The following is a 27,266-nucleotide window of genomic DNA, read 5'->3' on the forward strand; positions in this document are numbered from 1 at the left end:
CATGCATTATATATTTCAAAATAACAAAAAGTAAATTTCCAATGTCTCACCATAAAAAATGACAGATAAGCAAGGTCACAATACATTAATTAGCTTGATTTAATCATGCCACATTGCACACATAGATTAAAACATCACATTGTACCCCATAATGTATACAATTATGCCAATCAAAAAACTTGTCAATCAAAAATAATAATTTTTTAAAGAAAATAAAGATGGATGGGATCATCAAATAAAGACTTGCTCTAGCTTCAGTAATTAAGACAGGCTGGTACAGAGATCAATGAAACAAAATAGAAAACCCAGAATAGATCCACACAAGTACAGCCAACGGATTTTTTGACAAACGTGCAACGGCAATTCAATAAAGGATAGTCTTTTCAAAAAAAAAAATGATGGAAACGACTTGACAGCCATAGGCAAAAAAAAAAAAAAAAAAAGAAACAAAGAAAGAAAGAATCTTAACCTAAACCTTACACCCTTCAAAAATTAACTTTAAATGGAAAATAAGTTTAAATGTAAATGAGAAAACTTTTAGAATGAAATATAAAAGAAAGCATTCAGAAACTAAGGTTTGGTGAAGAGTTCTTATGACATCAAAAGCAGGATCCAGAAAATTGAAAATTGATAAATTAAAATTCATCAAAATTGAACATTTTCTCTGTAAAATACCTTATTAAGAGGATGAAAAATAAGCTATAGTCTAGAAGAAAATCTTTTCATACTGTATACCCAACAAAGGATTTGTTCTAACACATATAAAGAACTCTCAAAATTCAACAGTTAAAAAAAAAAGATTACAGTTAGAAGATAGGCAAAATGTAAGGAAAAACATTTCAGCTGGGTGGGTGGTTCACATCTGTAATCCAAGGACTTTGGGAGGCTGAGGCGGGCAGGTCACCTGAGGTCGCGAGTTCGAGACCTCAGGTGATCAGTCTGACTAACATGGAGAAAACTCCATCTCTACTAAAAATACAAAATTAGCCTGGTGTCATTGCGGGCTCCTGTAATCCTAGCTACTCAGGGGGCTGAAGCAGGAGAATCGCTTGAACCTGGTAGGTGGAGGTTGCAGTGAGCCAAGATGGCAATATCACACTCCAGCCTGGGGGAAACAGGAACAAAACTCTCGATTTAAAAAAAAAAAAATTGTTTTCAATGAAAGGAAATACAAATGGTAAATGAGCACATGAAAAAATGTTCAATATTACTAGCCATTAGGGAAATGCAAAACAAGACCATGATGAGGTGTTGCTATTCACATCTATGAGATTAGCTAAAATAAAAATGTGTGACAATACCAAATCCTGATGAGGTGTCACAGCAGCTGGGTCTCTCACATATTGCTGGTGAAAATGTAAACTGATAGGATCATGCCAAAAAACAGCTTAGTCATTTCTTAAAAATATCTCACCATGCAACTAACCTATGACCCAGCAAACACACTTGAGCATTTACCCTAGAGAAATGAGAATGTCCATACAAAAACCTTTACACAATTGTTTACAACAGATTTATCTGTGATAGCCCCCAAGTGGAAACAACACAAATGTCCTTCAATAAGTGAACGTTTAAACAAATTATGGCACATTCATACCATGGAATACTACTCAGCAATAAAAAGGAGCAAACTATTGATACAAAAAACAACTTGGATGGATCTCAAGGACATAATGTTGAATTGAAAAAAGCCAATCTCAAAAGGTCACAGATTGTTTGACTCCATTTATATATCATTCTCAATGATAAAATTATACAGGTGGAGGATAGATTAGTGATTGTCAGGGGTTAAAGATGGTAGTCACGGAAGGGCGGGGATGTGACTATAAATAGGTCAGCACGGGAGAAATCCTCGTGGCAATGCAATGGTACAGAACTATATACACACTTGATAGCAATGGCAGTATCCTGCTTTTGCTATTATACTGTAATTATGTAAGAGGCAACCACTGGCAGAAACTGGGTGAAGGCTACGCAGGACCTCTAAGTACGATTTTTTTCCTATGAAACTATAATTGTTAAAAAAAAAAATTTTTTTTTTAAATTGAAATCAATAATTTTATCTGGCACTAGGAACTCAGCTGACTTTATGGTAGCTCATAAGGCCCCAGGTTCTGCAGTGACAACCATCTGTGTTGATCCTGTGGAACACAGGCAGGTGCACATTCACACAGCTGTGTCTTCATGTCCTTCCTCAACAGAAACAGAATGGGATGGTCAAGCACATGTTAGTGAACTTAACTTCAGAACAGGGGCCAAACTAGCCCAGCCCTGCACAAGCTTCCTGATAGGCTCATTTGCCCCAGGATGGCTGCTTCTTAGTTCTACCATCACGGGCTCTCAGGCTCTGGCACATAAATGGAGCTCTCTGCAGGCCAGCACTGCCACAGGCAGAAAGGGGATTGAAGTGAGTGCTGGGGCCGGTTAAAGACATGGAACCAGATAAAACTAAGTGGGGGTGGAGAAGAGGGAGAATGAAGATGGGCGAGGCCAAGGCACCCCCTCCATTCCTCTGCATACATCCTGGCCTATTACACAAGCAAGACAAAAGAAGACAAAGTGCCCATCTCAACATTCCAACGTCACTTCTGGAGCTCTCAGAATGGAAAAAACAGGTAGTCACTGTCACAACAAAAAACAAAGATCAGAAAGAGGTGAAATGAGCTATGTATACTGCAAAACATACAACACTCTTCCATTTGTTCTGTGTGAGTACCACCAGAAGATAAATCAAAAGCTAAGGAGAGCTCTGAGCATCATCCAAGAAGAGGAGGTCTAAGTGACCCGTGGCCCACATGACCCTACCTGTTCCCGTTGTTCTCTCTTCCCTTCTCCCTACAAACAGGGGAAGCAGGCCTCTCAGGAGGCAGATGCCTGGGGACAGAAAAACGCTGTCCTCAAAGTTAGAGAAACATCTCTTCTGGGGAGGAGTGGGCATATCTTAGCTCACTGGGTGGGAGGAGGAATTCTTTGGCTCAGGGGATTCTCTTGAGAGTGTTTTCCTGAGCATGAATCTGGTTGCTGGGATAGAGTGCTTTGCTCTGGAAACTAAGTAGTTAAGCAAGCCCACGATGTCACCCCTTCACTGGGGGTCAGAAGCCTAAGGAAGTGATGGACACAGGCCAACACAAAGTCATTCTTTTCCATTTTTTGGCCCTCCCAGGCCAGAAGTCTCCAGGGCCGCAGAAGCCAAGCTGTGAGGTTTGCCTTTCCCTTCTTCCCACTATTCTCCTGCCCTGTCTCCACTGGGACGTTCCCTCCCTGATGGAATATACATTACTTCACTACACTGGGGCTTTGGGTGTGTGATTTCCCGATACCTGGGAGCAGTCATCAACCACTTCTATAAGATAACTTCAATTTTGTCCCAAAGGCAAGTTTTATTTTAAGGAGAAACAGCTTCCTGAGGCTGCCAGGATAAGTCAGATGCAAACTCTGCCTCTCACCCCCACCCTTAGAATCACCGAATGAACCTGTTTTTAATTCAGCATTCTGGACACCAAATGCTAACAGTGATTGTGCAGCAGATCTCTGCTTCTTAAGATTCCTCTAAGCCAGAGGCAACAGAGACTCTAGATTAAATCTGGTTTACTACTGCAGGATGAGGCACATAAAATCCTCCTGAGAACTGCCACACTCTGGAGATGAGAGTTATGAAGAGGGAAAGGATATGAGCCCATTAGCCATTGGGGGCATCCATCTTGCAGCCACTGCTCCTCCAACTGGTCACAGCTGGGATGTGTATGTCTCCAGGGCCAGAGAAACCACTGTCCATTGGGAACAAGCACATCCCTGCTAAACCAGTGTTAAGCAGCATAGTGTTGATAGTGAGGGTCAGCTTGAACATGGGTTCGGGTCTTTGAAGTGTCACATACCTGGTTCCTCTATACTCCACCCCTTGTTGGTTATGTGACCAACTTCACAAATCCTTGTTTTCCTTTTTATTAATGAGGACAATAATAGTATCCACCTGATAGGGTTGTAATGAGGATTAAATATGGATAAAATATTTCCAAGATTCCTGGTACACTCATACACTCAAATACTGTTAGCCATTATTACTATTATTTTAATCATCCATATTATTATTAAATGTAGTATCTTAACTAATAACTATGCCTCACGGAATTGGTGGAACAATAGTTCCTAAATGTCTGAACATGCACAAATCCTATTTGTTGAAGCAAGAATTGATCTCAGATGGGTACCAATCCCGAGAGCACAGCATGGCTTACCAAGCTCTCTTCCTATGCCTCATTCCACATAATCCTCATTGAGTGCCAGGAGCTGGATATCAGTTAATTACTAACTTTTTAGGTAAGGGCCCTGAGGCCCCAGAAAGGTGAGAGATGCTTCCCTGAGTCATCCCATTAGTAGGCGGCTGGGATGGGACCTTGGATCTGAGTCTTCTGACTTTATCCGCTTCCCCTGAGCTATATGGTATGTGGATTTTTGCAGGAATGTCCAAAGCCAATTGGTTAGTCTGTTCCAGCAACAAGGAACCTAGACAAATGACAGACCCTTTGTTGAGTGTCCCCGTTCCCACCATGTTACACATGTCCCAAGATATGTGCAACCCACCCCTCACTGTGATATGGCAGAACTGTTATAAGCCCTCTCATTGGGAGGAAATCTCCCTTCAAATAGCAGAGCGCCAGGTTATTGCCCAGGAGGGAAAGGCGCAAGTGACTCTAACTAATGGAATTTGAGATTCAATATTTCCCTTAAGCTATCCAGGGATAGCTGGTAAGTGAAGTTAAGACTGATAAGTGGTTTCAGGCTAAGTGAAGTTAAGTGGAAGTCGCTTTAAACTCTGGTTTTACAATAACTATGAAATAAAGGAAGTGATGACTAACAGAATCTCACTTTTAGAGTCAAGAAAAACTCTTCACTGGTGTGAGTACTTAACTCCTTTAGGAGGCCAATTGGCCTGAGCCCAGCCCTCAGTACGTGTGGCTAAATCATCGACACGTGAGAAATCATCTCGTTTATATAGATCTCCAAAGAAACTGCTGCCATAAACATTTATTTTAGGGACCCAAGCTGTGTCTACACGGATCAGTCTCCTTGAGCCTTGCCCTCACTGTCAGGAACCTGCTCTGGAACACCATCCCTCCTGCTCTTCTTGAGGAAAATGAAGGGAGATTGCCCCACCCTGGTTCTTGCAGAGGCCCCTTTCTTTAGACCATCTAATCCTAGTCCCCACCCTGTCCTCTCAATTCCTAATTTATGAATACCAAAGGTTCCAAAATTCTCTGATCGAACTTCTCCAAAATGGTGGAACCAAAACTGCACACAATGTTTCCGTCCAGGTCTGGCCGAAAATGAGGAGATTATTTTAAACCATCTCAAAATTTCTGTTGCTTATTCAAATCCAACTACAAAATCAATTCATTCTGTATTTATTGTAGTGCAGAAAGCGCAGAAGCAAGAGTGGAGATCCCAGTTGAGTAAGTATACAGGTAAGATCCACTCTGACCTCCAGATTCCTTTCTGTTGAACACATGTAGCCAATCCACGGAGACTCCCATCGTCCTTTTGTGTAATCCAGCTTCCCCTTAATTGCACCATTGGAGGCTTTACCCAGTTCCACCTGATTGTATGGTTGTAGGAAACAACCTCTCTGCACCATGATCCCACCCTGACCGGAAGGGGCTCTGTTGCCATCTCTGCAGTCTCTCACACCCTCACCGCAGCAGCTTTGCCCTCTCAGGAGTTATTATCTTCCATGGTTACTTCTGCCGAGCCAGAATGGGCAAAAGAGCCTGAGTGTGGATTGAACCATTCCAGGTCCTCCTGGACTTGTGAGGGAGTGGAAAGCATTTCTGACCCCCTGGGGAAGGTGCTCTCATCCTAACCGCTATCACCATCCTGTCTATCTTCTCACCCGCTCCCTATAACTTGCCTGGTGAGTGAGTGGTACCTGCTTAGACCTTACTGAACCGTGAGAGCTGTGGTCTTCCTGGGACCATTTCCAGACCAAAGAAGCCAATCCAAGAACGCGGGTTGGTTGCCAGCCTGCGGAAGCTGCCCGCTGAAAGGGAATTCTCCACTTCACCGCGAGCAGCACAGCCAGGTAGCAGAGCCCCCCGCGCTGGCAGAATAAAGCCTGGGGCAGGAGAACATTCCTTCTGACACGCACCCCAGGGCAAGGGCGCTCGGACGAGGCCCAGCCTGTCCCCCAAGGTGCCCGTGTCTTCCCACCCACCCCCCGCACCTCCAAGCCCATCCCATTGACGAAGCAACCGCTCGTCGGAGGCCGGAAAAGGGTTCCTTGAGAAGATCTTTTTCGATCAGCGAGCAGGACAATTCTCTAGCTCCGAACTCTGCCTGGAGTTGCCCCAGTAAGCAGTAAGCAGGTACTTCCATTGTCCCATTACCTACTCCGATGAGGGCGTGTGACCACCACACACACTCGCGTGCGCACATATACACGCCCAACACACCCTCCCGTGCACACACGCGCGCTCGCACACACACACTGGCAGACACAAGCCCAGCACGCGTCGCCCGGGGAAGAGATCGGAGCGCGGCACGGGAGGGAGCCCGGGGTCCCCGGCGCCTCCTGGCTCGGGTTGACAGACGCGGGTGCTCCGGAGAAGGTGCGCCAGACCCGCCTCGGGCCGGGACGATCCCGCGGACTCCGCTCACCTTAATGTTGCCAAAGACGGAGCGGACACAGCGGCCGGCTCGGCTAGAAGAGGCGTCGCTGCCCTGGGGCTCGCCAAGCTTGGGTAGGAGCCCCATGGCTGCGGGAGGATGGCGGGGAGCGGAGCGGAGCGGAGCGGCTGGGGGCGGCGGGCCCCGGGGCTGGGGCGCCTCGGGCTGGAGCGGCCCGGCGGGTGAGAGGCGAGCGCGGCGGCGGTGGCCGGAGGAGGTTCGTGGCGAGGAGACTGAGCCAGGAGTGCGCGCCCAGAAGTTTTATAAGTGGCCGCCGCCGATGATGAAACGCGCTCTCCCTCCTCCCTCTTTTCCTCGGGTGTCAAAGGCGCTGCGAGCCCCCGCCCCGCCGCCGCCGCCGCCCCCTCAGACAGGTGTGACGCCGCAGCGACCCGCGAGGCTTGACCGCCCCGGAGAAGATCCCGCCTGCCGGGAGGCGGAGAGGGAGGGAGGGAGGTGGCGGGCTCGGGGAGGGGAGGTGACGGCTGGAGGGGGCAGGAGGCTGCAAGGGGGGAGGCTCCTGGGGACTGGCGAAGAGAGGGTGGGCGAAGCGACGGCGGGTGACTGGACAGGATGGAGAAAGAGGTCGGCAGGGCAGGGGGGCAGGAAGGCTGGGGTAGGAGGGGGCCCGACGTGGGCGCTGGAAGGGCCATCGGGAGCCGGGGTGGGGGTGGAGGGGAGCCCCGGCACCGCTCCCGACGCTCTTGGGGAGATTTACCGAGCCAGTCTCTGCTTGTTTGCACTCGCAGAAAACCTGGGCCCTCAGTTCCGGTGATGGCTCTGAGACTCGCTGCAGCTCTGTTTGTGTTGAGGACTGATTTATATTTAAACTGCTCTTAGCGCTGGAGAGGGGGCCGGGTAACAAGGTGAAAAGGTGGGGGCTGGGCCCGAACTCTCTGGATCTGAGCCAAGGTAAACTCCAGTGGCTGTCAAGTGTCAGTATGGCTGGGTCTGGCCTGGAGTGCTGTGGGGAGGGGTAAGGGGGGTGAGGGGTGTGGACAAACGGGACGCACCCCACTTACCTCTTTCTCAGTGCTGGAATGAACAGAGGGTTTATTTTTTCTCCAAGATTTTTTTACCACCAGGATTCCAAGCGTGGAGAAGAGACAGTGAGGCTTCTCAAGGGAAGGATAAGAAGGTTCTTCCAAAAGCCGCTGCAGTTAGGAATCCAGCTCTGGAGGCATTTTTCCAGCTCCCTCATTCCTGTAGTCCCGTGCGGAGGCAACCTCTCCAAGCTCACCCCTAATTCAGCAAAAGATGCCGTCAATTCCCAGGAAGCTTTAGCTAAGACAAAAGCAGCAGGATAGATAGACCACATGGGCTTCTTATTTCTACCCAAGACCTGATACCTTTCTGGGCCTGGTCTGGCCTGAATCTGAGGGATTTTCTCCACCTGCAACCCAAGGTCCCTGGACACAGCAGCATTCCAAAGATGCTCAACAGTGGGTAGCCTCTGGCCACTTCACTCAGCCACAGAGAGCAATGCATTCAGACAGGCTTCCCACAGCCGGGCAGCAGCCCCAGCCCCAGCCCCAGGTCAGGCATGAACTCCAGGTCCCATCTGTCCACTGGGAGAACATGGAATGCAAGGACAGATACCAGCATGGAGCACTTGGTATGTGCTGGGCGTGCCAGGCCCACTGCTGAGCACCCACACGCATGATTTCATGAAACCCCAACATTAGCCCTACAGGTCTAGGTGCTGTTACAGTCCGGACTCCACAGAAAAGGTTGCTAGAGTGGTCTGCTGAAAAAGCTGTCTGGAAGCCACACAGCTAGCAAGTGGTGGAGCTGGACCCTGAATTCAGCCTTGCCCGACTCCAAAGCCCAGACTGAAAGTACTATGCTTTCTGATCAGTTGTCTGGTCCAACAGCCCCATTTTGGACGTTGAACCGAACAGGGACCAGAAAACCCCCAGGCCAAGGTCACAGGCACCTTAGGGCTACCAGGGCTGGAGCGTCTTTCTCAAACTCTGAGGCCAAACTATCATCCTCTGGTAGAACCCCTGTGAGGATCAGCCTCTCCAGCCCTCACCTAGTCCTGTTCCATTAACCTGGCCCTCTGCCTCCCATCAGTGCTAGCGTCATCTCCAAAGGAAAAGCCTATTCAGAAATGCTCACAGATGCTTATCTTCCTCCATTGACCTTTACTGGGTGGAGTTCAGCTAAATGTAATGGAGAGCCAACCAAAATGACTTAAATGAGATTTATTGGTCTCTCATAATAAAAAGGCTGCTAGTAGGTAGTCCAGGGGTCAGGACCCAGGCCTTTCAAGATTCCTTGGCCTGTGGTTCACATTCCCATGACTGGCTCATTGTCACAAGATGGCTGCTCCATCTCCAGCCTCCTCTCCTAATTCCAGGAAAGATGTGGAAGACAGGAAACAGGAAGGAGCCATGCTTACATCAAGGGAGCAAATCGCTCCCTTGCATGCACAGCTGGTTTTCCTTAAGTCTTCTTGGCCGAACCTAGGTCACATAGCTATCCCCTGCAAAGGATGCTAAGAAGTATAGTTAACACTACTGCTGTCCTCTGAACACCGCTGGGATTTTGTTATGGAAAAGGGCAAAAATAATATTGTGTTTTACATTTTCAACACCTACAAATGAAGTAACCCATTTCCTTTCAAGAGCACCCCCAGACTCTCCATCCTAAAATTTCAGTAAATATTTCCTAGCTCTGAAAAAAATACAAAAAAAAAAAGAAAAAAAAAGGCTGGACATGGTGGCTCATGCCTCTAATCCCAGCACTTTGGGAGGCCAAGGTGGGGGAATCACTTGAGGTCAGAAGTTTGAGACCAGCCTGGCCAGCATGGTGAAACCCTGTCTCTACCAAAATAAAAAATTAGCCAGGCATGGTGGCACGCGTCTGAGTCCCAGTTACTTGGGAGGCTGAGGCAGGAGAATTGCTTGAACCTGGGAGGCAGAGGCTGCAGTGAGCCAAGATCATGCCACTGCACTCCAGCCTGGACAACAGAGTGAGACTCTGTCTCAAAAACAAAAACAAAAACAAAAACGCAAAACCACAAGAACATCTCCTAGTCTCAAAGACTGCATGCTGTCAGGGTGGGAAACAAGAAGAGAAAGCGTGTCTGTGATGTAGGAAGAAAGCTACTGTGCACAGCTGCTATGGGAGCATGAACGTGGGGTCCTAATTCACCTTGGACAGCAGGAAGACTTCCTGGAGGAGGTGACTGTCAAGCTGAGCCTTAAGAATTCGTAGGATTGAGAGGATTAGGGTAAAGAGGGTAAAGGTACTTCATGGTTCCAGGCTGGTTAGTTTCATTCTGGCTGGAGCTCAAGGCCAAGCACAGTGGGTATGTGTGAAGCAAAGAGGCTGGGACTTTAGGCTTTCTCCCCCGCACGATGGGGGAGCTGTTAAAGGCTTCTGAACAAGGGTAACTTGGGCTAATTTGCATTTTGCATGGACCTCTCTGGCAGCCAGAGTGGAACTGGGCAGTCTGTGGAAGGAATCCCAGGAACTATGATAAAGGCTTGCATGGCAGCAGTGGGATGGTTGTAGGAAGGAGAGAAAAGCTCAAAAAATGTCAAAGGGAGGTGGCTACCCACATGTCAGTGTGGAAAGATGTTAGCGATGACTCCCAGGATCTGACTTGGGCAACAAGCATTGGTGATGCCCACTCCTGACAGAGGGGCCCAGAAGGAGCAGCCACTACTGAAAGAAGCCAGTGAGTCTCCTGGTCACATTTTGAATTCAAATTTCCCAGACTACACCCAGGTAAAGCTGTTCAGGAGGCAGATGGCTATATGGGTCCAGCACTCAGGGTGGACACTGGGTTAGAGATACAGGCTTGGAAATCCCACGTGGAGGTGATGGGTAAGCCTCAAGACTGAATGAGTCTCCTAGGGAGACTGTTGATAAGAAGTAGGTCCAGGATGGGCCACAGCAAGATCAGGGGTGGCACAAGGGATGGAGCCAGAGTGGAGGAAAGTAAACCGCGGGAGGAAGTGTTGATAGAGCTGAGGTTACTCTTCCTTTCTTTCCTTTTTTTGAGACGAAGTCTTGCTCTGTCAACAGGCTGGAGTGCAGTGGCACAATCTCAGATCACTCCAACTTCCGCCTCCTGGGTTTAAGTGATTCCCCTGCCTCAGCCTCCTGAGTAGCTGGGACTACAGGTGTGTGCCACCATGCCCAGCTAATTTTTGTGTTTTGGTAGAGATGGGGTTTCACCATAGTCATCATGGTCTCGATCTCCTGACCTCATGATCCACCCGCCTCGGCCTCTCAAAGTGCTGGGATTACAGGTGTGAGCCATTGCGCCCGGCCGACGCTGAGCGTACTTTTTCTAAAGGGAGGAGGGCAAGAAGATGGCCAGGCTGCTGAGGAGGCGAGAGAAGGCCTGAGGAGTGGCCACCAGGCTGGCAAGGCTGGCATTGAGGAACTTGGCAAGAGTGACTGCAGTGGGTGATATGGGCAGGAGGAACTGGAAAGGAAAAGTGCAAGTAGAAAGCATCAACCACTTTCTGAAGGTTGCAGAGGGAAGGAGAAAGACAGGGACAGGGAGCAGCTGAGCAGCTCTGGGCTCTCCGCTCTGCCTGAATCGTCTCCAGCTGTCTTGGACCTCCAGCTGGGGCAGTTGCAAATTCATTCCCACCTCTGGGCTTTTGCTCATGCTGTTCCACTGCCTGCACTGCCGGCCTCACAATGCTTGACTTCTACTCTTCGAGGAGAGGCTCGCGTTGTTAATTGCCTGTTTTGGTCCCGTAACAACAGCAGAGTCATGTCTTGCAGTGGTACAGTCCTGGAACGCACAGACCTGGTAGTCCAAGTTGCTGACTACCTTTGATTCCTTGCTTAACCCATTGGATCCGCGGTGCCTTCTCTTCATGATGAGCTGTTATGAGATGGTGCATGGAGTGCCTGGAGCAGAGTAAGGTCTCGGTGCTGGGCAGCTGCCATTGCTGTGGGGGCTGGTGGTACTGATGTTAGTAAACTGCACTCTAGGGCTCTTCCTCCAACTCAGCTGTGAGCTCTTCTAGGGCAAAGGTTCTGTGTCAATTCTCTTTATATCCCCCATTTGACCTAACATATTCCGTTGCTCAAAAATGTTTATTAAGTGCTATTAAGCAGAAATGAATTCTAAACTGGCCCTTGTGACTAGAAAAGGCCTCGTTGCTCCTAGACCTCCACGCCTTTGTTCTCTCTGCCCGAACCCCACTCCTGCCCCCTGGGGGCCTCTGGTTGTCTCTGGGTCTCAGCCTTGTCTCTTCTCACTGGTGGCTGGCCGTGAACTTGGTGAGCCACACTGCCTACTCCTGTAGCAGCTGATGAAGCTTCCTTGACAATTTAGATGCCCAAGTGTGATCACGGATTAACTCTCGACAGTGACTGCCTCTCCTGCATCAGAGGGCATGTTTGCAGCAAGCGCTCCACTGCTTTGTGACTGTCACTGGTGGGGCAGTCTGTTTCTCTGGAAGCCACTCTGACCACTATTGTAATTTTTATTAACAGTGACAACAGTCTGTGCCTGGTGCCTGGTTCTAGTATAAATTTGATTCTTCTTTTTTTTTTTTTTTGAGACAGAGTCTTGCTCTGTTGCCCAGGCTGGAGTATAGTCTCTGCTCACTGCAACCTCCACCTCCTGGGTTCAAGTGTTTTTCCAGCTTCAGCTTCCTGAGTAGCTGGGATTACAGGTGCCTGCCACCACACCCAGCTAATTTTTTTTGTATTTTTAGTAGAGACAGGGTTTCACCATGTTGGCCAGGCTGGTCTCAAACTCCTGACCTCAAGTGATCCACCCACCTCAACCTCCCAAAGTGCTGGGATTATAGGTGTGACCCACCACACCCAGCCAGGGCTGATTCTTTCAATCCTCCAAACCACCCAATGAGGGAGGTTATTTTCATTTGTTCCATTTTACATGAATTTCAGCAAATATTTCCTAGCACTGAGGAAATACAAAAATAAAAAATAAGCTCCAAGAACATCTCCTGACCTCAGAAACTCTACAGTCTTAGGGTGGGAAACAAGAAAAGCAAGGGTGGCTATGATGTAGGAAGAAAGCTATTGTGCACAGCTGCTATGGGAGCATGGAAGAGGGGCCCTAATTAACCTTGGGCAGCAGGAAGACTTCCTGGAGGAGGTGACTGTCAAGCTGGGTCCTAATAACTAGTAGGTCTGAGAAGACTAGAAACTGAGGCACAGAGAAGTAAAATAACTTGGTCAGGCCACATGTATAGTAAGTGACAGAGCCAGGAGTAAAACCCAGGCAGCCCAGGTACAGAATCTAAGTTGCTGGGAAACTCTTGCTCAAAGGGAATGTGAGCAGACCAGGTCCAGCGCCCACCCACAGCACAACCCTTCAGGGTCAGAAGCCCATGTTAGTACCTCACCCATCCCTGCCCCTCAGAAAGCCCTCCTTTTCTCTTCGCAGTGATGCCACCTTAGCAACCCCGGCAACACCCAGCCTGGTGAGTTCTTCCTACATGAAGGCCTGAGCGCAGGCTGGGGCCACTGGCGGGCCCTCGCTAGATCCAGCCCCAGGAACCTCTTTTCTGCTCCTGCTGACTGCACATTCCATTCCTCCAGTGTGGCTTTCCACGGCACCTACTGCGTCCCATTCTACCTCCCACCCTCTCCTCTCGCTCAGGACCTGAGGCAGACTTTGCCCTCCTGCCCCCTGCCTGAGAAAACGCAGTGTGGCAAGAGGAGGGCACCACAGCACCAGAGTGTCCTCCTGGGACCCCAGCTGCTCTGCATTTTCCCTGGCGTCCACCCCTCTGGGCACAGCGCCTAGCACAGGATGGTGGGGTTTCCACTGTCTTCCACGAATGAGTTGCTCAAGGCCTAGTCTGGCTGTTCCAGCTCCTGGTCTCACCGAGTGGAAGTCGTTTGAAGCTTTTGCAGGAGCATGAAAAACCCCGACAGGCCTCACCGTGCACCCCTCCCCTGTCCAGTCCCTCAGTAGCTTCCTCCCTGGGGGTGGGAGCCCCAGCCTGGCCCTGTCTGCACGACATCCATCTGGAACTGCTGTGATAACCAGCCACTCCTGGGGAGCAGGGATTCCATCTCTGCCTCTGGATTTTGCCAGGATCTCTCCACACATGTTCTGTGAGCACCTGTGAAGTTCTCAGTCCTGTGCTGGGCCGGGGACCCAGAGGATCCTGCCATTTTGCTGTTGCCAAGCAAATAGAGAGCCATACTTTGTCTCTGCCCTGATGCTTGTTTTTAAGCTGCTTGCTAATTCTTATTTTATCTTCTTTCAAAAATAACTGTGTTTTTGACTCTACTGAGGGAGATAAAATATTTGTTTCATTCACCTATAATTCCGTATCACTATTTAAATTTTACTGAATTTTCTACTGTTTCCAATTTTCCCCATAAGCGTGTTTTTACTGAGAAAAATCGTTGCTTACCGTTAGTATCCTACCTTTTACAGCAGGCATTGTTCCGTGCTGCCAGGAGCTCCTGTTTATCGTCTCTTGAATGGCCACATGGGCAACCAGGAATTACTAAGTCACTTAAACCCTCTGTGGGTGTTGAAAGTTGAGGATGCCTGTAACTTTCCTTCTTTACAATTAGTGGCTTGACGGATAACATTTTACAAATAGTTCTTTGCCTTCGGACTGACTGGCAGTGGTATCATGACTAAGCCCGGCAGGTTTTAAGACTTCTAGATATTTTTCTCTATGATATTCAAACGAATTCCTCACACTAATTCAAACCAATTCCTGCATTTCCATCCCGTAGGCCTCTTTTTCCTCACAATGACGCGACTCCTGGCCCCTACAGAGCAAGAGGAGCCCCCCAAAGAGAATGGCATGACAATGCCAGCTGCAGAGCTCCGCCCCACTCCCTCTCCAGAACTTGGGGACTCCTAGGGCCTTCCTTGTCCTCAGCAGTCCAGGCGAAGCTCTGGAGGTCTGAGAGCCTCATCCCTTTCACTGCCCCGACCAACTTGGGGCTCACCCACAGATGCAGTGGGGTGCGGATGCCTTGACCCGGCACCCTCACCATCCCCAGTTCTGGAGAAGGAACTCAGCAGCCAGGAATACAGGCCAGAGACCTTATGTGGGTGCCTTCCCAGCAAGAGCTGGATTCCTCACTGGCATAACTGAAGTGTTAAGATTTTAGGTCCAAAGCCAGGCTGTTCTCTTGGTCTGTCCCAGCACTGCCAGCTTATGAGCTCTGTGACCTCAGGCAAGTTACCTAACTTCTCTGTGCAGCTGTTAATTCTCAGAGGTGCTGTGAGGAGTGAATTGGTCTCACAGCCCTCAATAATGGCCACCATTATTACTATTGTATTTTTCTTATGAATTTAGCAGTGCTTCCCTCATGGTCCCCTGTTCTCTCCCCCGGTCGTTCGCCACTTTTCTCTACAGAAGGCCCTGCTTTCTCTGGGGCCTGGGCGGCTCTACAGCTAGTATTTACAGCTCGTGGGAAGAGCCTCAGGGCCCTGTTTCCCCTCTTCTCCCAGAAACCTTCCCTCTATGTGCATCTATGCCAGCCCTGGAACTCCGTCCCTCTTCCTTGGGAACCCAAACCCGGGAGCTGCCAAGAGGCTGCAGCAGGACACACACACACACACACACACACACACACACACACACGCACATACCCACACAGTCACACACACAGGCACACACATACAGGCACACACACACATACACACAGGTACATGCACACGCACACAGACACATGTGCACACAGACACAGACACAGGCACACACACGCACATGCACACACATGTGCACACACAGGCACACACGCACAAATGCACAGATGCACCCAGGCACACATATATACACACACATACATGCACACACAGGCGCACGCACACACTCTTGGCAGGCAGGCCTCCTTAATGCTGTCTTGGCATTTCCTGTTAGAAGTGCGCTCCTTGTGTCTTCACTTCACTTATAGCAGGGCCAGCTCACGGAAGCCCTAACGAGGAGATTCCTTGTGCATCCTTATTTGTTTTCTGGAGTCCCGCAACGCCTGTATCACTTGTATAACCACTCTGGGGGTCGTGTACCCTGCCCTGGGTCCTGCCTCTGGTCTGGGCCCACACGCTCCCACCTGCCCTGGCCTCACTTTTGGGAGGGATCTCTTTTCTCCTCAGTCTTGCTTCTTGGGCCCCCTTCTCTCCTCTCTATTTGCCCAGGTCTGTGGCTTCCTCATTTATTGAAAGGCCCCAGGCTCCCTATTTCCTGCCTTCCTGCACCTCAGCCCCCGTCCACACAGCCTGAGGAATATGTATTGAGCCCTGTTTTTCTCTCACCTGGAAAAGGGAACAGGTGCCCTGCATTGCCATGCACACGCCCTCTCTGCACTGTTTGGACTGACCCATATCAGGTAGATTGTGAGCCTTCAGGGCAGGGACCAAGTACAAACGCAAGTGCAGATAGCAGGATGCCGCTGCGTTGCCGGAGACACGGCAGGGCTGATCTGTCCGAAGAGCCTGCCTCTCCCACCACTCCTGCACGAGGGGGTGATGGGAGACACACGTAGGGCATACCTTATTTTCCAATTGAACAAAGCTGGGGCCGAGGGCACTGAGGGTGGACAGTGGCTCCTGGGTCCTGGACCACAGCCTCTCCCTTTGCTTGGCCCCTGCCCCAGGCCGGCCTGGCTCTCCCAGTTCTGCCTTCTCTGCTGTAAACATCAAGGCCAATAAAAGCTCAGTGAGACCCTTTACCTGGGCCCTGGTCTGCAACACACCCTGGGCCCGGTATGGTGCTCTGAGTCACCTGGTGAAGTCACTAGAAGTCAGGCCCCCTCCCTGTTCCTGGTCACAGGGAGGGAGTGCCTGGAGGTGTGGCTCCATTGCAGGGCATTCAGGAAGAGAATGCTCACTGCTTCCCTGTGCAGGCAGCAGGTGAGGAGGCCGAGGAGAATGACCAGGGAGGACTCTGACCTGAGGATGGTGAGCCCACGGCTCTCTCACACCAGGGTGTGGAGACTAAATGCATGCAGGCGCTCCTGGCCTCACCAGCTCTGGGCACCTCCCTCCAGCGACAGTAGTAGGAGTGATGGTCAGCAAGGTAAAATCTGCTGTTGACCCCTCCCCAAATCTGTCCCTCTTCTGGTGAAAGTTCCCCCACCTTCCTTTGGGGTCCCAGCCCTCCTCATCCTCAGGTTCTGAGGCCCAGGTAAGCTGACGCCCATTGGGGCAGGAGGGCATTGCTCCTTGGGCCTCCTGCTGGAGCAACCAGGACAGTGTGGTCTCTCCCAGGGCCAGGGTCAAGGCAGACAGCCCCCTCCCTCAGTGTCAAGGTCTATGGAGCCCTGCCCCAGAATGTGACCACGGGGAAGAGCAGGAGTGTGGGCCAGAGGTCACCAGGGCCCATGGCCACATCCTTCAGGCTCTAGGTCTCAATGGGCCGTTGCATCTGGTCTTTGTAGTTCTGTAAGCCAATAAATTCTTTTTATAGCTTAAGTTTCATTGAGCTGGATTTCCTGTTGCTGGCATATGAAGAGTTCTGTTGACTCCAATAAACCCAGTTTTCAGCAACACCGGGCAATTCACACAGTGGCCTCAGAGCCAGCATCTCACTTAACTATGCAGCTCCCTTACAAGTTGGGTCTAGTTGTTGTAATCTGTGTTTCAAAGAACAGGAACCAAGGCTTGGTGATTAAGGGCTTCCCAGTATCTGTGAAAGATTAGTGTGACCTGGCACCCCCACTGTGAGAGGTCATTGTGACTGGGCACCTGGTACTTAGGAACACAGACCTTGTTGTCCTACTGGGTCTCAAGGAGCTATTGTCCCTGCTGGGATCAGACCCTGTTGGCTAAGAAGGTACTCAGGGTGAAGGTGAGACCACCCCTCACGTTGGGGAGATGGTGGATCTGCCATCCCAGTTGACACCACCTTTGGGGGAGTCTTCCCAGTTGAACTCGGCTGTCTGTAAGGTTGTGTGGGGGAGATTCAAACTAAGGGCAATGGAAAGGACATTTTCATCAGATCGGTGCAATCCATAACACATATTTTAAGATTTCCCTGCTGATCAGCCACCTTCCGGCACATCTTTGCTCCTGCTAGATTTATGAGCAAAAATGATGGTCCATGGAATTGCAATTGGCCAAGTCTCTCGACAAAAATGACTTAGGGTAATCTTAAACTTTGTTGGCAAAAATGGGGACTCCTTTGAAGTCCCAAACTTGCCTATTTGCATGCACAATTGGAGCAAAGAAAACACTGAGCCTCCCAGAGAAAATGGAAAGGAAGCCTATTTCTCAGTTGGCCCTTCGAAAGTTCTAAATAGAATGCCTCCCTTAGGCACCTCCTGCCCACCTCTGCCTGACTTCTGCACCTTTTTCACCATCTCTGCTCTGTTGTTTACTCCCTCCTTCTTCTTTCACTCTTCCAGCTGATTATCTTGAAAAGGTTCCTAAGTTTTCTCTAGGCTCATCCTTGTGCTTCTTTGTAAAATTGTGTGATAAATTCCTATGATTTATGTTACCTTCGCATGCATTTTAATCCTCCTCTAGCACACCCAAACACCTTCTTGAGAAAACTTCTCTCTGTGCTTGAGATGTAAACTTGTACCCTGTTTTACCTAAAATTTAGTAAGGGCTTTGGCCACGGGGGACGAATAAATTTCAGCCTGTTTCATTTACAGAAACAGGGTTTGAATCCAACTGTCCTTTTGAACTAGTGATTTTTAAAATTAAAGCTGTAACTTCTTTGTGTCTTTTTGTATTGTTGTGTATACATGTGTATACATATCTGTTTGTATATTATCTATGGTATCAAATTGGTTCATAAATAAATGAGTACTCATAAATTACGCAAATAAGCCCAAATGCTTTTCAAGTTCATGTAACTTAGTAATCTTTTGGTGGGTGGGATGAGTCTAATATTGTTGCTTTGGTGGGAATCACTATGTCTTCTGAGTTATTAGAAAAATGTGCATGTATTTAACTTTAGGGTTCTAGCTTTTATGATACTTGACTTGCATGCAGTCATGTAAATTTGGCTGATGAAAAAATTTAGCCTAAAATGGTAGCTAGATTTGTCTAGTGTCTCATGAAATTTTCAAAATATAATTGTTAAGAGTGAATGAATTGAATGGGTGTAAATGAAATAAAAGTTTGTAAGTAAACTGTTGATAATCGTTATGTTTTATATGTTTACATGAGATGATATCTCAAATGTCATTAGTTATGATATCCTTAGGGTTTCCTAAACTAAGTTAAATGATGGATGTACATTGAATGTCTATATTATTTTCAGTTAAGAAGTTATGCTGAGACATTTGCTGCTGAATATTATGGGTTTTGGTTCATACACGTTTCGTTTCTTATTTTTGAGAAACATAAATGGGTCTGCTAGTAAAAATGTCCTGTTCTATATTAAAGAGTTGATTCTGTTAGCATGTATTCCTGGAAATTATAAAATGTGTATTCATGGATTATTGGTTGGTACATGATTGATGGCTAAAAGCTGCTTACTTTCTAGGTTTTTACTGAAAATTAGGGTTGCCAAGAGTTAACACTGTAACTAATGTGTGTGATTAAACCACTATTGATGAGAAAGACAATTCTATGCAAGCATATGAGGACGGTATGATGTGTATTTGGTAAGGAAGATTGAAGTGAAAAGGATTTTATATAAGAAAAAAATCTTGTGTGGTAAATTTCTGTTCTAATTAAAATGACTGGTTATTCATGAAAGAGGAAGTATAAGACAAAGCAGAAAGTCCAAGCATGTTGTTAATGGTGTAAGTAAATCAGGTAATGTTTATGAAAAGACAATTTGTAAAAGTTTTCTGTGTGATCAGTGAGTTACAATTAGGAGGAAATTGTGTATGAGCCTTTCTAGAGATTGAACTTTGATGTTAAAAACACACTGGGCCAAGCACGTGGTGGCTCAAGCCTGTAATCCCAGCACTTTGGGAGGCCGAGGCAGGTGGATCACGAGGTCAAGAGATCGAGACCATCCTGGTCAACATGGTGAAACCCCGTCTCTACTAAAAATACAAAAAAATTAGTTGGGCTTGGTGGCGCGTGCCTGTAATCCCAGCTACTCAGGAGGCTGAGGCAGGAGAAATCCCGAACCCAGGAGGCGGAGGTTGCAGTGAGCCGAGATCGTGCCATTGCACTCCAGCCTGGGTAACAAGAGCGAAACTCCGTCTCAAAACACACACACACACACACACACACACACACACTGATACAGAACTTAAAATGTTGGTCCCCTATGTTAGAATAACAAGGGGGTTCATAAAATGTTGATTTGCTTTTAATAAAATTGTAAGAAGTTTTGATTTTTTGGTTCTGAAATCTGTTTCTTAGCAGTCATCCTCTAAACTACAAACAGTTTCTACTTTTGCCACATTTCTTCCTGAGCTCTATCTAATTTCCCTAGTTTGAGGTTGGAAATGCAACTCTCTTTCTTTCTATTTTTGAAAAGGTCTGTCTTTTTGCTTGGCTGGGTTGATCACCTTCTCCTTCAACATTTTTGCCAAGTCCTGTAACTTTTTCCCTGGTTTTAGTACAGCTGTTATGATTTGTCACCTTTTTTTTTTTTTTTTTTTTTTTTTTAAGACAGATACTTACTCTATTACTCAGGCCAGAGTGCAGTGACACAATCTTGGCTCACTGCAACCTTCACCTTCTGGGTTCAAGTGATTCTCCTGCCTCAGCCTCCCAAGTAGCTGGGATTACAGGCACATGCCGCCATACCTGGCTAATTTTTGTATAAGTGTTTATCTTGAAGGTCTAGGAAAGCAATGTTTCCTGGTACAACTTGATTCTGTACCTTTTTTTTTTTGAGATGCAGACTCACCGTTGCCCACACTAAAGTGCAGTGGTGGGATTTTGGCTCACTGCAACCTCTGCCTCCCAGGTTCAAGCAATTCTCTTGCCTCAGCCTCCCAAGTAGCTGGTATTACAGGTGTCTGCCACCATGCCTGGCTAACTTTTGTACTTGTAGTAGAGATGGGGTTTCACCATGTTAGCCAGGCTGGTCTTGAACTCCTGACTTCAGGTGATTCACTTGCCTTGGTCTTCAAAAGTGCTGGGGTTACAGACATGAGCCACCATGCCTGGCCTGATTTTGTACTTTTGACTTTTCCTGATATGTCTGAATTGTTCCATGTAACCAGGAAATTTCTTATGTTATTACTAAGAGCCAGGCATTCTCCTGTACAAGGTATCAGTTTTCTTGCTTACATTTCTCTGTAACATAGTGTATATTCATAACCCTGGATGCACTCTTCCTGTGCCTAATTAAATTTAAGTATTCTTTTTATTAGGCTTAACTTCCAGGTTGTCTAAAGGAACTTGTTATAAATAAAAGCAATCACACTACTGGCAGTTTTCTTTTTTCTTTGCCTTTTGGGTAATTGGCCTAGGAAACAGATTCTACACTTTAACAAGCTAATTTCATGTGTTTCATGTTATCTTTATTGAGTTTTTAATTATTTAGAAAAATTGAACTTTAAAAGAGTTAATGTTTTTATATCCATGTAACTTTCTGTAGTGATTTTAAAGTCTTTTGATTACTATTCTAGTTAAATGAATAACTATTGTTATTATTATTATTGAGATGAAGTCTCGCACTGTTGCCTGGGCTGGAGTGCAATGGTATGATCTCAGCTCACTGCAACCTCCAAGATGTGAGTCTCACTGTTCAGTCTGTGAAGATGCCTTCTTGGTGAGTATTATGTGACCCAGAGGGGAGTGGCCCCCGTGGGACCCCTATGTACCTCATGACACCCCTAATCGCTCTCCTTTCTGTCTTTTAGAAATTCATTCCAGGCCCAGCACGGTGGCTCATGCCTGTAATTCCAGCACTTTGGGAGGCCAAGGTGGGTGGATCATGAGGTCAGGAGTTCAAGACCAACCTGAGCAGCATGGTGAAATCCCATCTCTACTAAAAATACAAAAATATTAGCTGGGTGTGGTGGCAGGCACATGTAGTCCCAGCTACTCAGGAGGCTGAGGCACAAAAATTGCTTGAACCCAGGAGGCAAAGGTTGCAGTGAGCTGAGATCATACCACTGCACTCCAGCCTGGGTGACAGAGTGAGACTCTGTCTCAAAAAAAAAAACAACAAAAATCCCAACCAAGCAAAAAACCTCATCCCATTGAAGTCTGCACTTCCCCTGGAAGTTAGCAAATCTACATTTTCCTGCTCCTTATAAACTTCCACAGACTCTGCTGTGGGGTTTGAGTCTTCGCTGTTCTCTCTTTGTACAGAAGCTTCACTAGGGTGGAAGGGAGAAGACATCAACTTCTGATGATGGAAGAGGGAGGAAAGCTGTCAGAATATCTGCTCCAGCTGCAGTTTGCTCCCCTCCCTTTTGCTGTGCCTGAAGACCCAAAGTATATTAAGGGTAGTTCTTGTGACAAAGGTAATCCTTTCCAAATCACAGGATATTCATACCCTCAAGTCACCTAACTTTGATCTTACTATGCAGCCAGGCCATCTGTCTTTTCTCTGACCTTGGTTTAGCTTGTAAAGCTCTCCTTCTACCAGTCCCTTAGAGAAAGTATCATGGCTTGTATGGAAGGTGGGCCCATCTGGTCACTAGAGGAGCTCATCTTGGGTTCCAGTTGCCTCTGCTGCTCTGCGCTCCTCGCTTCCATGGAATTTCAGTAAAAGTTGGTGAAGACAGAGGCCTGTGGGCAGCAGCAGGGCCTTGGTGAGTTCAGAGACTCAGGCCACTCGCTGAACCTGGGATCTGAGTATTCTGCTCTGGGAAGTCTGTGTGGAAACATTTTCCTGGCCTGATGTAGGTGGCTGTGGAGAGATGAAAACAGAATGCCCATGGATAGCATTGGTGTTCACACTTGGGCGTGCATCAGAAACCCTGAAGCTTGTTTAAACACATGGCAAGGGGCCCTGCCCTGGGGTTTCTGATTACGTAGGACTGGGGTAGGGCCTGAGATTCTACATTCATTCATTTTTTTTTTTTTTTTTTTTTTTGCGACAGAGTCTCACTCTATCTCCCAGGCTGGAGTGCAGTAGCATGATCTTGGTTCACCGCAATGTGAGGCTCCTGAGTTCTAGTGATTCTTGTGTTTCAGGCTCCCACGTAGCTGGAACTACAGGCGTGCAGCACAACGGCAGCTAATTTCTGTTTGTTAGTAAAGATGGGGTTTCACCATGTTGGCCAGGCTGGTCTTGAACTCCAGCCTCAAGCGATCCACCCGCCTCAGCCTCCCAAAGTGCTGGAATTACAGGCATGAGCCACTGCACCCAGCCTCTGCATTCCTTTCTGACAAGTCCCCAGGTATAGCTGCTGCTGCTGTTCCAGTGACCATGCTTTCAGAACCTCTTTTAGAGTAAATCACCTTGTCCTGCCCACCCTCCTCCCCCGCCTCAATGAATACAGCAGGCTCATACTCAAGGGGGCCCACTCCAGCCTGAGCTGGAGGGATGGCATTGGCTTACCTGGCAATGGTGAGTCTCTTGACACCAGCTTGCTTCTGTGCCTGGACTCATTCTTGGCTCATTTTCTAACTTATTCTTGGTCATTGTTGCTGTGGCTGAAGATCAGAAAAAAGGAATTAATGGTATGCAAGGCAAGGGTAAGTGGCAGCAATGGCCATCGGAAGGGCAATCTCCCTGCACCACCCTCTTCTCCCTCAGTGTCAGACATTCCTTTCATGATTGTTCTATTTTTCCCTACGCCCCATTCATGTGTGTTTTACAGGACACAAAGCCACACTTCTGCAGAGGCCTAAAAATGTTGTGAATTACATCCAGAACACTTTGTCAGTTTCTTCTGTGCTCCCTGAGCTCCCCCCAGTACCCACATTCCTGACTGAGAGTCAGAAGAACTTTCCACACAGGGAAGATGCCAGTCCTGGAGTGGAAATGGAACAAAAAACATTTGCTGATGTAGGAGCATGAGGAAAGCCTCCAAATTGAGGTCAGCATCGCGTCCCAGGGGCACAGCCTCAGAGCCACCCTGGCTCCTTCCTCCATGCCCTTCATCTGCCCTAGGGACTAAATAGATGGCTTTTACGTTGACTTCCTTGCCAAATGTCTGCCCTGTTTTCCATAGTCGGCTAGAGCTGATCATATCTGCACAGGAAGAAAGGGGCTCATTCTTAGAGGGCTGAAGGCATATATATGCATGACTGTGTGAAGTGGTGGAAGAAGGGGTTGTGTTTCTTTGGACAAAGCCTAAAAGTATTTTATATATATATATGCAGCACATACTCATTCCAGCTGGAAGAATGTCAAGGACCCACCAGGACACATCTTGTTAACACAGGCTGGAAACACAGACGGTGCCCTGGGAGGGTGGGCTGGGCGAGTCAGCAGGGCAAGCCTCAGGCAGAACTGAACAGATTATAAGGGCCATGAGACGGGTGGTCTGTGGGGGAGGGGAGAGCCCAAAGATACACAGCACTTATAAGAGGTGGGAGTGTGTGTAAGGATGTGAGTCTGTGGGTGGGTGTGAAAGAGAACAAGAAAGCTTGTGTGTGAGCATGTGTGTGTGTGAGAGAGAGAGAGAGAGAGAGAAAATGAGAGTGTGGTGAGCATGTGAACTTCAGTGTATGTTTGAGAGAGTGTGAGTGTGTGAGAGAGAGCGTGTGTGTGTGTGTGTGTGAGAGAGAGAGAGAAAATGAGAGTGTGGTGAGCATGTGAACTTCAGTGTATATTTGAGAGAGTGTGAGTGTGTGAGAGAGAGCGTGTGTGTGTGTGTGTGTGTGTGTGTGTGTGGTATTGGAGGCACTCTGAAGCATGCAGAGTCCATCATGAGTATACAGCAGGGTCCAAGCATGCTCAGACTTGGGGGGCAGAGAGATCTGGGAATCAATAACCTAGGGGGAAAGCAGGGTCTGCTGCCATGGCCTGTGCACAGCAGAGACCCTCCTGGGAGCAGGCAGGGCCTATCTGAAGGATTGAAGTCTCAGGCTCAGAAGCACGGGTTGATTACCCTGGGAGAAGCCTGTCAGATGATTGGGGCCCAATAGGAAGTGGTTGGGGCCTGTCTGGTTGGCTGGCACCTGACCAGGCATGAAGGGACAGTGAGGGCAGGAATGAAGTGGCCAGGGAAGTGGACAGAGGTGCTGAGAGCTATGTTGTCTGGCATAGGCTGTTATTATAAAGGATGGAAATTTAGCTCCTACCTCTACCTGCTGTTGGCCAATCAGCCAGATGTCTCCCATCAATACTAGGATTGACAGCTGGCTCTCACACCAACCTCTGTGTTACTTTGGATGAATCTCACGTCTTTTCTCAGAAGCTGCTTTCTCATCAGCCCAAATGACAGGACCCAGAGAGTTAGAGTTTGGTGTGCTTGGGGAAGTCACAGCCTCTCTACTGGACAGGCTGGCTGATCACAGTAATCAGCATGGATCTGCAGGCAGTCCCTGCACCTAGGTCGTCTCCACGCAGGATCACCTGCCTTGGCCCTGCACCCTCACGACGGTGCCTGAGACTTGGCTACACAGCACACCAGTCCTGCCTCATCTTTCTCAGTGTTTAATCAAGAGAGTCTGAAAGTGAAAATAACTGGCAAGAAAAGTGAAACTGCCTCTCTTCCCTCCCTGGGGGAAGGGACAAGGAGAAAGCGGCAAGCGGCAAGCGGCAAGCGTAAGTGGTGGAGGCAAAGGTTACCTTGTGCCTCTTGAAATGAAAAACCAGAGGAACCTTTGCAACTTCCTCATTCCTAGTCTCAGCAGCTGTTCCTGGATGGCTCTGGTTCTTGGAACACAGCAGGCCCCAAAGGCTGTCATGAGAGCTCTGTCAGCCAGGTGACCCTGGTGGCCTGCCCCGCCCATTCTGCGTGAGGGCCAGCTGAGTTGCTGTAGGCAGAGTGGCTGCACACAGCAGCCACGTGCAAAATCACATAAACACTTGGTCATGCATGGCGACGCACAGGATCACACACGCTTGTGCACACATATCCATCCTCAGGTGTACACAGTTGGAGACACCCGCCCCCACAGCTCTCCAGCACCACACACACACAGCTCTTCCCAGGTACGAGCTCACACAGACACACCCAAACATGCTTTCCCTGCAGCCCTGCCTGTGTAGCATCTCTCCTGGCTCAAACACACAGGTGCCCATGGCCACGGGACATACCACACTCTTGCATGTACACCTTTTGCTGTCCACACACATGTCCAGTCGCCCAGTTCACAGACACGCAGGCAGCTTCACTGCTGACAGCGACCCACAGGGGTGCTGCTGTGACTTGATGTCAGCAGTGAACCTACAGAGCTGGCGGTGTGTCCTTTGGACAGGAACACCAGCTTCTCCTCCACTCCAGTCTGGAAAGGGGCTCCACCACCTCCCTGTTGGGCAGGAGAGCAGTGCCCCATAACTGCATTTTGTCCAGGTTGCCCCAAAGGCAAATTTGAGTGCAAAAGGGCACTTGAGATCCAGGCCCTTCAAAGCTCAAGCCAGCCATTTGCCGGCTGCTTTTCCCATGTGGGTTTAAATGGAGAGTGGCTACCTGGGCTCTGTGGTATTGAAGAAGTTTTCACTTCTGTGCTAGAGAGGCTCTTTCAAGCTGCAATAAACACAGGCACACTCAAGTTACTTTGAGTCATGAATGTTTATTGTAAAGGAGAAAGGAGAGGCAAGACAGATGGGCAGGACACCATCAGTGCAGTTCGGACTTGTGGTTCAGGATTCATTCAAAGGCAGCCTTAACAATGATGACAGCAGGTAACTGTTGAGCACTTTCTCTTTCTGGGTGCTAGGCATGGCCCCAAAAGCTCTGTGTGCCTTATCCTGGATGCTCACAACAGCCTTATGGAATAGATTATCATCATCATCATCATCATCATCATCATCCCGATTTGAGGAGGAGGACATTGCAGCTTAGAGAGGTTTGTAACTTGCCCAAGTCCCACAGCTAAAGTTCAGGGCTGGGGTGCAAACCTAGCTGTCAGGAGCCCATCAATGTACCCCAGGAAAAATGCTCTGCAGAGGAGACTGCTCCATCTTGCTAGTGCCCAGACACTGGCATCCACGGCTCCCACCCTGGGGGATCTGTTATTCTCCTGACTCGGCTTCCCTCTGGGTCTCTCTCTGCTTCCTGCTTTTCTCTCTGTGTCTCACTCTGTGTGTCCCCCATTCAAAACTCCCTGAGAAGACCTTCAAGGTCAGTTGGATTCCAGCCAGTGTGGAACTACCCTGAGGCAAAGGAAATAAAACACTTGCCTAACTAAACCCACGTGCCAGGGGCTGCCTCACGAGCTAGCGGCTGCCGTCGGGTGGGACAGTCAGCTGCTGTCTGGGCAACAGGTCACAGTCCATATCGGAGCCTGTGGGTGGAACTGACAGCTACAGACCCCAGAATAACTGATGTGCTTTCAAATGTGGTTATTGGAAATCTTTACTGAACATATTTCTTATGTTCCTGACTGTAAGATTTATCTAGCACACATAATTGAACTTTTAAAAATCGGTCCGGATTCTGTGACTCCCAGGATATCACTCTGAATTCCAACTGGATCAGGCTACAAAAGTAGGAAGTATGGAGAGCTAGTTTGTGGTGACAACCAGGAAATTCCCTAAACATCTTTTAAAAGTACATTCCTGCTTGGTTATTTGCCCTCGTGTTCATGTGGAGGCAACAATGAGAAGGAAAAGTCCCTGGCAGTGGACTCCAGGGAACTTCGGGTTCATGGTGGAAGATGCAAATGCAGGCAGGCCCTGGCAGAT

General features: G+C 48.4%; 1 protein-coding gene and 2 long non-coding RNA genes across 3 annotated transcripts in view; 1 reads left to right on the forward strand and 2 right to left on the reverse strand.

The window, feature by feature from the left end:
• The window catches only part of SLCO2A1 (solute carrier organic anion transporter family member 2A1), a 90,207-nt gene extending 83,126 nt beyond the window's left edge, over nt 1-7,081 (reverse strand). Inside the window, exon 1 of the mRNA XM_003925063.4 lies at nt 6,652-7,081. Within this exon, the coding sequence (XP_003925112.1) occupies nt 6,652-6,747 (96 nt within the window). The 5' untranslated portion in view covers nt 6,748-7,081. The remainder of the gene's footprint in view (nt 1-6,651) is intronic.
• Nucleotides 6,662-19,769, forward strand: LOC141585580 (uncharacterized). The gene is made up of 2 exons (XR_012519114.1): nt 6,662-6,734; nt 7,730-19,769. It is a non-coding gene; the product is annotated as an uncharacterized LOC141585580 (long non-coding RNA).
• Nucleotides 19,770-21,594: 1,825 nt separating this feature from the next.
• LOC141585582 (uncharacterized) lies at nt 21,595-25,348 on the reverse strand. Its single transcript, XR_012519116.1, has 3 exons — nt 25,206-25,348; nt 23,025-23,119; nt 21,595-22,370 (listed from the first exon to the last, which is right to left on the reverse strand). It is a non-coding gene; the product is annotated as an uncharacterized LOC141585582 (long non-coding RNA).
• Nucleotides 25,349-27,266: the final 1,918 nt, after the last annotated feature.

Source organism: Saimiri boliviensis, chromosome 9, assembly GCF_048565385.1.
Source record: "Saimiri boliviensis isolate mSaiBol1 chromosome 9, mSaiBol1.pri, whole genome shotgun sequence".
Taxonomy (NCBI): domain Eukaryota; kingdom Metazoa; phylum Chordata; class Mammalia; order Primates; family Cebidae; genus Saimiri; species Saimiri boliviensis.